The sequence below is a fragment of the Hirundo rustica genome, chromosome 22 (assembly GCF_015227805.2).
Source record: "Hirundo rustica isolate bHirRus1 chromosome 22, bHirRus1.pri.v3, whole genome shotgun sequence".
Classification (NCBI taxonomy): domain Eukaryota; kingdom Metazoa; phylum Chordata; class Aves; order Passeriformes; family Hirundinidae; genus Hirundo; species Hirundo rustica.
In genome coordinates, this window is record NC_053471.1 from 448902 (window position 1) to 461383 (window position 12482).

The 12482-nt window shown below is 50.0% G+C and overlaps 1 protein-coding gene across 16 annotated transcripts in view; it reads right to left on the minus strand.

Moving 5' to 3' along the window:
- Positions 1 to 12482, minus strand: part of EIF4G3 (eukaryotic translation initiation factor 4 gamma 3) — a 141819-nt gene that overhangs the window by 21345 nt on the left and 107992 nt on the right. For 15 of the 16 annotated variants that reach the window (XM_040084802.2, XM_040084793.2, XM_058423347.1 and 12 more), the window contains 8 exons: positions 10944 to 11202; positions 9322 to 9479; positions 8086 to 8211; positions 6909 to 7019; positions 3106 to 3276; positions 1950 to 2147; positions 941 to 1087; positions 429 to 665 (listed from right to left, as the gene is read on the minus strand). In XM_040084802.2, the coding sequence (XP_039940736.1) occupies positions 429 to 665; positions 941 to 1087; positions 1950 to 2147; positions 3106 to 3276; positions 6909 to 7019; positions 8086 to 8211; positions 9322 to 9479; positions 10944 to 11202 (1407 nt within the window). The remainder of the gene's footprint in view (positions 1 to 428; positions 666 to 940; positions 1088 to 1949; positions 2148 to 3105; positions 3277 to 6908; positions 7020 to 8085; positions 8212 to 9321; positions 9480 to 10943; positions 11203 to 12482) is intronic. The other variant, XM_058423352.1, reaches the window with a different exon arrangement.

Sequence of the window (12482 nt, forward strand, 5' to 3'; positions counted from 1 at the left end):
CCCCGAGGCTCAGGTGGGGTTTGGACCAGTTAATGAAGGTGTTCTAGATTTAACCTGAACAATACATTTCATGGTGGCTTTTGTAGGCAACGTAAACCTTCAACTGGAAATATTAATGTTTTGGGAACTACAAAGGAAGAGGGACGTTCAACTTGGGAAAAGTAAACATTGTGCATTTCTGGGCTGCATGTTTGGATAAAATCTTTGGAAATAACAACTGGAGAACACTGTTGAAAATGATACAGAATCTATTACAGAGCAGGGAGCGAGGCCAGGTCATGATGAAACTTCCACAGAGGAGTGGATGATTTCCTCATGCCATATGGAAATTCCTGAAGAAAAAACAAATCTTCAAATAAAAACGCTCCACACCCATTTTTCCAGCCCTGCCCAGAGAGCCTCATCCCTCGCTACCATTCCTGCCCCACCTTTGCCTTCTCAAAGTCCAGGTCCTTGCCAATGGTCGTGAGCAGGCGGCAAAGGCACTCGAGAGACTCCTCGTCGTGGTTTTTCAGCAGCTTCACCACGCAGTCGTGCATGATGGCCTCCGTCAGCATCTTCAGCTTGAAAAGCTCGCCAATGAATTTTATATTCCCGATGGATCTTCGCCGGGCTTTGTCCTTGGCCTCTTCTAGCTCGTCATGGAGCCGCGTCTTCTCCTCCGGCTGTAAAACAGGAAAACAGCTCTGCTGTTCCCAGCGCACAGAACTCTTGAAAAGGTCCAGTTTTATGTTCATAGACATTGTTCACTCTTTTTCTCCTAAAGCCCAAAAAGATGTTGGGATAAACCTACTGTCAAGGCAAATATTTTTTATTATCCTCAGGCACAGTGACAGAATGAAAGTCTCAACTCCAAAATCCCCCCAAATCAACTGCTGTCTCAAAAGGAAATAATTTTCTGAGAGAGCTCTGAGAACTTATGGAGAAAAACACCACTTACAGTGGTGGCAGCTTCGAGTTCTTTCTGCTTCTTTTCAAAGACATCATCGTCAGCCTTGTCCTTTTCAAACTCCTTCTGGCAGCGATTTAACAGCAACTTACGGAAATTTACCGTGCTCCCAGGTTTGTCTGCCATGGGCACTTTCAGCTGGAGTGAGAAGGAAGAAAAACATAAGCAGAAATAGGGATAAACTTCACAGAGGAGGGGTCACCCATAACAATTGATTTTGCTCTTCATGTTGAGCTGTGTGGCTCTGCAAGGCTGTGAGAGTAAAGCCTCACACCAGGATTCCCAGTGGAGTTTTATACTGCAGATGTAAGTCACACTCCAAACCTGGCTGACGCCACCTCTGCCCGGGGATGAATTACATTTCCATCCATAGCATCCCTTAAAAACACCCCCTGCTTAAAAACACTCCTGTTCTGTGCCGAAGACTTAAGCCATACTCCTTCACTGCAAGTCATGAAGGACTTGGGGACACGGGGGCTCTTTCGTCCCACATTCACCTCTGAGAATGATCTGTGCAAAGCCTGGCTCATCTTGAGCTCCCTTGGAACTGACAGACACAGAAGGGTGCTGAGGCCCTGGTACAGGGTGCCCAGAGCAGCCCTGGTTGCCCCACCCCAGAAGTGTCCAAGGCCAGCTTGGACTCGGCTTGGAGCAACCTGAGATAGTGGAAGTTGTCCCTGCCCATGGCAGGGGGTGGGACGAGAAGAGCTTTAAGCACCCCTTCCCACCTATGCTATTCCATGCTTCTGTGATTCCATGAACGCCCCAAATATGACTCACCTTGTGACCAGGTGGAGCAAGGAGTCCTCAACTCCCAACAACTGCTCCAAGCAAACCCCTCTGCCTTGGGCACGGCCAACAAACCGATACTCCACATTAATTATTCTTACTTCCACTCCCAAACCAACATTTAACTCGGCTCCCTGCAGCTCCTGTCACCGCCCAGCAGCCCCTGCTGAACCCTGCCCGGAGGAGCTCCCGTGCCGCGGGCACCTCTTACCGTCACCAGGCACCGGCACATGTTGGCATAGGCCACGGAGAAGCTGGGCTCGTCGATGGCCTTCTCAAAGACCAGGTCGATGACTCCCTTCAGCCTCTCCTCCGTGTCCACCGTCAGGTCTGTCACCTGCTTCATGAGCTGGTTGAACATCTGGGGCGTCAGCTTGTTCAAGATGCTTCGTACCTTGCGGAACAGCTCCTGGGCGACAGAAATGCTGCGAGTTCAGGCACAAGTGGTGCAGGTGGATTTCAGGAATGAGCCAGGACGCTTCCCACAGGGGAATGGAGACATCCTGCAGGAATGTCTGGGAAGCTGAGTGACACACCACACGTTTCTGCACAGCCCAACCCCAGTTCTCACCTGGCCAGCAAAAGACCAAGACTACAGGGCAAGAGTTTTGGAAACACCCAAGTGCTTTTGGCAAGTGCAACAGAGGCACAAAGCCCTTCCTGTCAGAAACACTCTTCTTTATATCAGTTTAATCCATGAGATATAAATTAACAGGGAGTGGCCTCTGTTTTCTTTAGCCAGAGGCCATCAACCTCTCCTATAACTTACTTAAAGGCACTTTATTTTTTCCTACCCAGGATGAAAATGAGGTCAACAATTCCACCATTAGCTCCAAGAAGAGACTTCCAGTGTCCTTCAAGACCATCCCAACTTATCCTACGAATTACAAGCTTTACCACCAGACAAACATCTCCCAGAGTGAGTGCCCCCAGAGGAGAGGAGGGGGAGAAGGACAGAGGGAGCTTCAGATGGCACTGTTGAGCACGGCCAGCTGAGGGATTCCACAGAGGAACCTCAGTCTTGCTGAGGATTCAGGGCAGAAATATGGTCTAAAAGATGAAAACCAAGTTCTGCGCTGGAAATGCAGGGTTCTTTGCTTTAGAATGGAGACAGAAATATTCCAGTAAAACAGCAGTAGGAAAGCAATACTGGAAGAGACAGGAGGTGGTCTGGTGTTCTCTGCTTAACATACAGGACTGGCATTTAAACACCAGGTCAAGAATAAACATACAAGAAATACCATCAAGGTATGGGAAAGCTGGGATTCCAACTGGAATCCACTGCCCTTTTTCAATGTCTGATACAAGAGAAGGCAAATCCCCACTGTCCGCAGCTGCTGTACCCTCAGACCCGTTTACACTCTCACCTGGGTTTTGACATTTTCCGGGTCCTCCGTTTGGTTTTCCCTCTTCAGGCTCGGCTTCCAGGCGTTCTCCGCCTTCTTCAGGTGCACATCCTCCTTCACACACACAGTGATGATCTTCCTGGGCTCCCTCCTCTGGCCCGGCTGAGATCTCCTCGGTCCAACATTCAACAACTAGGACAAAAACATCCCTTGTTATATCCCACTTAAGCTCAGGCTGGATAACACACTCCAGGGCAAACACCAACGCCCGCTGACGGCACCACTGACCACCAGCACACCTGCTGCGACACCAGGAGTCCCTTTGACCCAATACTGCTCTGGGCTGCTCACAGGGAACGTGGAGACACCAGACACATTTCTCTGGGCAGCTTTTCCCAACAGAGATAGGATGGCTCTGCCTACACAACACAGCGGCGCTCCGGGTGCTGCTACAGCGGGGCAGAACTGACCCCGACTGGCCAAAAGAGCCTCTTGGGAGTCAGAAACTCCACAACTGAGACAACACAGCAAGGTGTGGAAGAATTCAGCCCTTACAGGTGCATTTCAACCATGCCACCCCAAGCACTTAGACAATGATAAATTAGCAGCTCTGCCAGAAATGTTAAGTTTTACTTGAGATTGTTTCCAGTGAAGCCATTTTGAGGTGGGAATTATGTAAAACACAGTGTAGGAGTATCACTGCAGGTCCTGCACTCTAAAAGCCTAACAGATACAGGACAAACTCTGTGGTTTCACAGAAGAAAGAGAATCAGGTGCTCTGGAACTGCCTAAGCACTTCTGCCAATCCTGTGTCATGTGATGCTCCTCCTGAACAGGCACAAAACCTGCCACAGCCAGGGAGCTTTTCATCAGATGTACAGGTGGGAGGGCACAAGTCACCCCCAGACCTCCTCTTCATCATCTGGGGGCTGCTGATTAATGACTAAAGGTACCAGGTGCTGTTGGGAGGTTGCTCTTCCCCCACACTCTTTCACATTTCTGAACTCATTTATCATGAATGGCCAACCTCAAGGTACAAATTAACGCAGCAAAACTCCATTATCAAACCCGGTACTTCCCACAGCAGTAATTAATCTGCTCAGCAGCCACTCATGGAAGACGGGCCATTTCAAAGACGGCTTTGCTCAACAAAGGGATTCAACAAGCATCAAAAAGGCCAAACCACTGCAGTTACTTGAAGAGCTTCAATGAATAGGAGGAAAGGGCTCTTGGCTGGTGCCTCTTATGTCACACATCAGCCACAAACCTGGGTTTGTGGTTACTGAAAGGCAGCATTCTTCTTAAAGGCAGAAGGAGTTGAACCACTTTGACTGGTAATGTGTGCAAATGAACAGGATCACCAGCAGTGCTGGAGCTCTTGTTTGGGCGTCATTATGGGGTAACAGCAACAGAGGAAGATGTTGTCAGAAGACAACGACCTCACGCCATGCCCTGCTCCGTGCGCCCAGCGGTGCCTGGGAGAGGGCTCCCAGGGCAGGGTGTCACTGGGCTCCCCTCACCTTACAGAGACCCCTGTTCACATCCCCTGCCACACACAGAAAGAGCCCAGCAGGCTGAAACTGCACGGGGCGCAAGCCGTACGTACGAGCGCTGTAATTCACAGCATCATTTATCTCGGAAAAGATCGCCAAGATCATCGAGTCTGACCACTTGTATCACAACCGCACCAGCTGATCACTCCTGAGAAAACAACAGTGGAACAGGGAGCCTTCAGGGTGTTTGTGGGTGTCAGGCTGACACTGATCCCTCCCTGTGTCCCCTCGCTGTTCCGTGACCGACACCGGTCTGGCACAGCAAGGCCTGACAGCAGCCACGCCTTCACACACCTCTGGTGTTACACCGCCGCTGCCCAGCCTCTGACCACGCCGCAGACGCGAAGGGAAGAGACTTCCCTCCAGCTGAAAAACTCGACAATGATGTAACAGAAACTGACTGGCCACAGCCACGCGTGCCTGAGCTCACCACACGGCTCCTGCCCGCTCTGTAATCAGAGCCAGGCTGGAGTGTGCCTTGAGAACCCAAACCTTTGAGCCCATGCCCCCCAGAACAGGGGCAAAGCCAAGGGGAGGTGACCTGCAGCCACCCCATCTCCTGCACAGAGGCAGCTCTGGGCTGAAGGACCTCCCAAACACGCCAGGCTGCAACGCACCGGGACCGAGTCGCAGGGGCCAGCGCTTCCTTGGGGATGGAACCTCCTTGGGTGCGGGTCCATGCAAACGTTCCTTTTTAGCAAACACCCACCCCTGAAGGAGGTGACTCCCTTGGAAAACTGAGGGATGCATGGAGCACCAGTGTGTCACGTCACCTCCTCACATCCGACTGCCTTTGAGCCCAGACCTTTCAGGCATCATCAAAACAAGACTTTCTTTGAGACTGACCATTTTAATATCTGTGAATAAACTCAGTTCAAACTGTGTGATTAGGTTTTCAGTCAGTGAACAGAAGCTTCCTTTGAATATGTAATAAAAAAACAGATGGATCTAACTTTTAACAGAAATGGTCTAGGGGTCTGGGGTTTTCGGCTACAGATTTACACAGCAAGTTTAAGTGGTGCCTGAGCTCCGGCCTGGCTTCTTTTAAATAATGATGGGTCTGGGGCATGGGGCAATTACCAGGTGTTCCTGCACTAATCTGAATGACCTCTCTTCCAGAAAACGACGAGGGAAAGCAAAGGAACACAGGTACAGGACTCCAGCAGAGAAGCCAACGACTCACAGCAGCACAGACTGACCTGGTGCTCCCACTCAGGCCACAAGTCATGGAAAAACTTTAGAAACCATCCAAGGAATTAAGGAAGTGCTTCTCCCTCTCTAAGAGACTTTGAATGCAGACAGTGATATTGATCTTCCAAGGCTGGGAGAGGTTGTGCCTTCAGAGCAAGAACTGAGGTGATTTCAGTTTCCATCACCTCTTGGGAAGGACAAAGCAAATGCACCCTGTGCAGGGACAGACCCGCCTGCTCCAGCCCACCATCTCTGCTTGCATCTCCTCACCTGCCACGCTCCCCATACCCTGCCTACACCAAAGAGCCTTCGCAGCTGCATTCTGCTCCTGTGCAACTCCACCCCAGTGCCGTCTGACGCAACATTGGTTAGTGCCAGAAACAGTCATAAAACACATTCAGGCAAAAAGAGGGAAACAAAGACAAAAGCCAAGGAAGCGAAACAAAAGACTCTCAACGTGCTGGACGTGGTTAGCGCTGAGCTCTCAAGGTTACTTGGGGCAAGGAAGAGGCAGTGGTTTGATGGTTCATGGCATGGCCTGTGCAGAGGTGGGATGGCTGGGGACAGGCAGCGCACACGCAGGGATTGCCATGCGTCACGAGAGGGGAACGTCTGGCATTGCTGCGGCTCAGAACCCTCTGACCCTACAACTGCTGGTGTTGAGGACAGGCTGCTTAAACCAGGTCACCTTCCAGCCCTCCTCCAGAACAAGGCAAAGAGAGGCTCTGCTCTGCAAAGGCGCAAATGTAAGATGTATGTTATGTGCTGAATGCTCCAAATGAACGGGGTAAGCAGGACTTACCTTTTCTCCCCCTTTCCACAGGTCTGCAAAGTGCAGACCCTCGCGGATCCCGCTCAGGCCAACGTCCCAGCATGCCCTCAGCTGGTGATGTCCCACCCACCACTGAAGACTGCCTAGAGGGGTACAATGCAAGTCTTGTTTCGGTTTTTTTTAAACAAGGTTGCACCTTTTTGTAAAGTTTTCTGCCAGTCGTTCTTTATCAACAGTGGGTGTTGGGAAAAAAGGCAACTCTACAAAAAGGTGCAAAGTCTGGGGGGAGAGGGAGGGATTTGGCTTACCCCTATCGGCAGGTTCCTCAATGGTGGGTGAGACGAGACCAAGAGAGGGCATGCTGGGGGCCCACACCGAGCCAGGGAGGGCAATCCAGGGGTGCTCTGCACTTTGCAGGCCTGCAGAGAGACAAAGAGTGACAGCTGCGTTACCCAGACGCCGCAGGGCTCAGGACACTCAGGACATGGCAAGAGAGGAGGTGCTGCAGCACAGCCTGCACGTCCTGAACACCGGAAGCACTGACGACCTCACGAGGTTTTGTGGTGCTCCAAGAGAAACTGTGGCACCAAGGCAACTCCAGGACACAGATGTGCACCCCGTAACTGAGGCACCGGCCACGAGGCTGCTCCCAAACCAGAAATACTACATTGACCCAAAATCGCTGGGTTTGACTCCTGGAAACCTGCACACTTGGAAGTCGGGGTGATTCAAGGAACTCTTCTGGAAGCAGCAGGTTTGAAAGCTCCACAACGACTGTGTCGTTAGACACATCCAGATGGACGCAGCAGAAGCATCTTAATAGCTGAAAATCAGTGATTGCCCCTAATGGCGGCAGCGTCCTCCTCCAGTGGCACTGACGGGGTAGCACGTGCTGGGGGCACCTGTGCCCCACGAAAAGATATGGCAGAGGCACAAGTGAAGAACTCACAGTGGGATTTCAGAGTGTAGGCAAAGCCAGACACAGGGAGAACAAGGGAAAGCGAAAGAAAAGCAGCGGAAAAGGTGGGAAAACAAGGAACGAAGTGACCAAAGCAGCACATGGAAGCACAGAGAAAGCAGCAACACACAGGTGCCGGCTATATTTTGTTAGTTAAGAAAATCGCTTTGCTCTGTTGGTGGGTTTTGCAGCACAGCCCCCGGGGCTGACGCGCTGACGCCAGGTTTGCTGTACGACGAACGCGCGACCGCGCACGCGACTGCCGGGTCCTGGTGTGGAAACGCTTCCACCCCTCACACAAGGAAACGGGAAGGAGATCGAACCCTTCCCAAACAACACCTACCCGTGACAAACGTCCACAACTGTTTCCAATTTCCCTACATTTTGTCAGCCAAGCAAACATCACCCCTGCATTCATCCCGACAAAACGAGAACCGCCGGCGCATTGGAAGAGGCCCAAAAGCCTGAAGAGGGACTTCATCACTGTTAAGGCCAGTTTTTAAATGAGCAAGTTGGGGTAAACTCACACTTCCAGACACGTTTCTTCCCCCGGGGGCTTGCCTCCCAAAATCAGCGAAGGCTGGCGTGAAGTCGGGGCCTCGTGGCAGGATCCGAGGGTCCAGAGTCCTCAGTGGCAATTTTGGCTGACTGATCTGTGCCGTGAGCAGAGCACACAAACAGGGGCTGCTCAGGGGTGCTGAGCTACCAGAAGTCATGCAATCTACAGACAACATCTGCTAAACCGTAAGAGTCATATTAACATCCAAATTAAAGCTTTTAACAAAATGGTCAAGTTTTAGGCATCCACACTTATGCTAAAAATAAGCATTTAATTTAAAATACATCTTCTTCAGCAGACTATTGAGGAAACAGGTAGAGTTCAGAAACATTTCAAAGCTGACAGGAACTACGTAAATCATGGTAACATGGGCCTGTCTTGGTTCAGGAGAATGAAACTGCCACCTTCCCACAAAGCAATCGCTTTTGTGCCAACGTGAGAGGTGGGTAACCGAGCCCAGGAAGGTCGAACACAGAACAGCGAGAAACAATCACGGGAAAGTAGAAGGTAGCTGAGATAATTTTGGGAATAAAGCTGTGTTTTACAATTTGCCTGGGTATGAAACTCAGAGCAGAAATGTTTCTGCACACAAGGATCACCCACATGCCTGAGTCTCAAGAGTGAGTGCTGCGGTTCCATCAAAGCCAAGGAACTCCCCAGTTCTCCATGAGAGCAGAACGAGGCCTCGGTGTCAGCACTCAGAAATCTCAAGTATTTCACTAAGCCCAGACCTCCAGCAGAGACAATCAGCTCTGAGATCAGGCTGGAGAGAAATCCTGAAACTGCCCAAGAAAAGAGATCTTAAAGATCTTTTATTAGATCAGCTTATAAATAGTGAAGAAACTGCTTCAGATCAAAAAAGTTTGCCCAAAAGCTTCCCTCTGCTTTTTACTTGATCTAATAGATCAATTAATTGATCTAATAAAAGCCACTGTCTCTCCATCCAGCCTTGCTTGGATCCTCAGCTCTTTATGGCTGGGTCATTTTAACTTTTAATAACAACCTGGTATAACTTAATCTCAAGACCATCAAAAATACTTCAGTTTTTAATCATCTGTGCACATTCATCAGGCACCCCAACACCCTTATTTGCAGAATTTTGTGATGAGACCAACTATTCCCACTTCCCACCAAAACCCGGCATGGAAACAGTTCCATAATGAGGCACTGGGTATCTTTATTTATATCAAATCCCTGCACATACCTGTTTTATGGGCTCTCCTCTCACCTTGTCGAGCACCACGTCGCTGATGGGAGGCAGCCCCTCGGGCTTCTGGATACAGGCAGGCATGAACTGGATATCCAGCAGGAATTCCCGGTCGTATTGCTTCTTCCCCTCTGGGTCCAGGGGCTTCCACTGCTCTATAGGGAGAGAAGTCCCTGAGAGTCACAGGAAACAAACCCCCTGCTCACCCAGATGTGGTTCTGGTAAATCCAAAGGGATGAGGCTGCTGCACCAGCCAGGGAAATTTCAATTTAATTTAATTTTCATTTTGAAGGGAGAGAGGAGGGCAACACATGTAACATTAAATGGACATGAACACCAGGGATTGTAGAGCCAGGTCCAGAGCAACCACACCTGATCTGGTCACTAATTCCAGTTCTAACCCATGTATCTAACTTTGACTTCTGCTCTCCTGTGGGATATGGTGGAATGGGGAAAATTCCCTGTTTCTGCGTGAAAATGCAGAAGTTAAAGGGCTTTGTCTGGTGTAAAAGGGAGTCATAAACGTGAAGTCAAGGAGAGCAGAGCACGGAACAAAACACCCTCTGAAAATGTGAAACCATGGAACTGTGAACAAACCAGACTGGAGATAAAAACAGAAACAAGAGAAGCCACAACCACAGGCTTCCACAACCTGGGAATTACAACTTTCCACCTATTCTACATGAGGTTTTTTGGGTGTGGAGGACCCTGCCTGGTACAAAACCACAGCATAAATCTACAACTACTTCAGCAGAAGGAAAGTCAGCCTCTGGTGGCCTGGAGATGGGATTTTCAGCACTGGCCACAGAGTTTGTTTGAAATTAGGGAAGAAAACATGTTTTATCTGAAGGAAAATGTGTAGGAGATGCTGCCCTTGGATCTCCCTCACGCCAGACTGCATTACTGAGCATTCATTCATCAGCCCTTCAGGCATTTATTATTGCTTTATTTCACCCCCTGAGCCCCGAGATCTCTGGGATCTCACCATCTGCACCCCCACAGAGGCAACAAGCAGGGACTTACTCCAATGATGGATTTTAATAACTGGAATGAAAATACACAGAAGTAATTGCAGACTTTAGCCCTTTATGCAGTTTTTTTTTCCTGCAGAGCTTCAGGATACAGGGGTGCAGAAATGGTTTGGCTGCAGAATGGTGCAGAATGGATCCTGGCTGGAATTCCTGGCCTGCCCACTATAGCTGTCATTTACCATGGAAAAGCTCCACCACAACAACAAGCAGTTTACGTGTAGTTTCCTTCTTCTGGAAAGCTCTCAATGAGCTGGTTTAATGTGAAGAGCAGCTGGGCAGTGTCACAGGAAAGATCCCCAATGCAGGGAGAGACAGGGATCAACTCTCTGTCATTTCCACTGTGCTGTAGCCAGCATCCAAATGCACAAAAATTTCAAGGAGCTAGGGATTTTCTCTTCTCTTGACGACGACCAGCAAGACAAAAACAATTTTCCCCTTCTGCCCCGCTGGAAGATCTCTGGGGGCTTGCTGGGTTGCAGATCTTGGCAGAGCTGCACATGGTGAACACTGAATCCCCTCGCAGCCCCAATGGGAGGTGCCAGCAGCCCTTACAGGAGGGAGGCAGAGAAGCAGTGGAGCAGGGCTTACCTGGTTTGCACTGGTACACGGGGCCCTCTCCGGAGCTCTCCGTGCAGCCGGAGTTGGCGTCAGTGCCTTCGCCCTCCGAGACACTCTCAGCACCGTTTCGCACCAGCTCTGCCTCCTGCTCCCCGTTCTCTTCCATGGGTTTCACTGGTTTGAGCTCTAAGGGTTCCCTCTCTGGTTGAAGCCCATGGGTCATTTTCTCCTGGTCGGATTCAAGTACTTTGTCCCCTGAAGGTTCCTCCTCCTCTTCCTCCTCCTTGGGCTGGAGCACGGACAGAGGCAGAGGTTTCGTTAGAAACACCCTGACAAATTCAATCCATGTGAAACAGTTCTTCATGGATTCACAGGGCATTTTTGGGAGCAGCAGAACACAAGTGCATCTTACACAGGGATATGGAACACCACACTGAGCCACTGGGTGATTTATCAGCTCATTCCCATGGATAACCCACTGATAATTAATGGTGCAACTGGAAAGACTCAGCACTGCCCATGAAATCCCCACGGGATTGGATGGAGGGAACCGTTAAGCCATGAGCAAACCCAGCCTGGAAAGACAACTCTGCTTTCCTCTTCTCCCACCATCCATGACAAAGGGAAGGTAAAGTGCAGGTGGTGCTTGTTTTGGGGGATCTTCCTTTAAATGCCTGCTGCCAGCTGGAGCAGATCCCACCAAGGAAGGCAATGTGAGATCCAGCCACAATTCCAGCATCTTGGTTTCAGGAAAAAGTATTAATAGTATCCCTGGCTGCTAATTTTAGAGCTCTCCAAGGATACAGCGTGATTGTGCATTCAGACGAGGAGGCGTCAATGCGCTCCTCCTGGGAGAAATCCCAGCGCATCTGAACAAAGGAATAACTTCATTGAGGATGCTCTGGAGGAGGCTCCTGATCCTTTCGCCTCCCCACCTCATGGCACCATATCCTAAAACGCTTATTGCAGATTTTTCAAGGGAATTCTCTGAAGAATTCCTCAGTAGAACTGGCGGGTGGCGCAAGACAGGGGAGGACGATGTGGAGGATGAACCTTCTGGTGAAGCCCCAGTGACACCCTTTGCTCTCCTGCTCTGCATCACATCTGACCAATCTCAGCTTTTATCCACACAGACTGGGCAGTCTGAACTTTATCTTTTTTACTCTCTTGCTCCCTTTCTGATTGATTCTAACCCCATATTGACCCAGGATATTAAGCACAGCTCCCTGCTGCAAAAACCAGAGCAGCAGCGAGGGAGGTTTTCATTTACTCATCTAATCACTCAAGGTGGTTTTGCCTGAAAACTTCAGCATTTTCCTTTGTCAGCTTCTCCATCAAGAAAACTATCCTTTGCCATGATATCCCTGTGCAGAAGAACCTGCCAAATGTCAGGATGGTGGCCTGGGACCAAAATGGGGCAGTGCTGAAGCATCCAAACCCACTTTTCCCTCACTCCTCACTGAAAGGGGCTCCTCAGTGCTGGGAGGCTGGCAGAAGTTTACTGGAACCTTCTAGTGAAGGTGTCCCTTGCCATGGCAGGTGGAAGGTGTCCCTTGCATTGCATGGAAT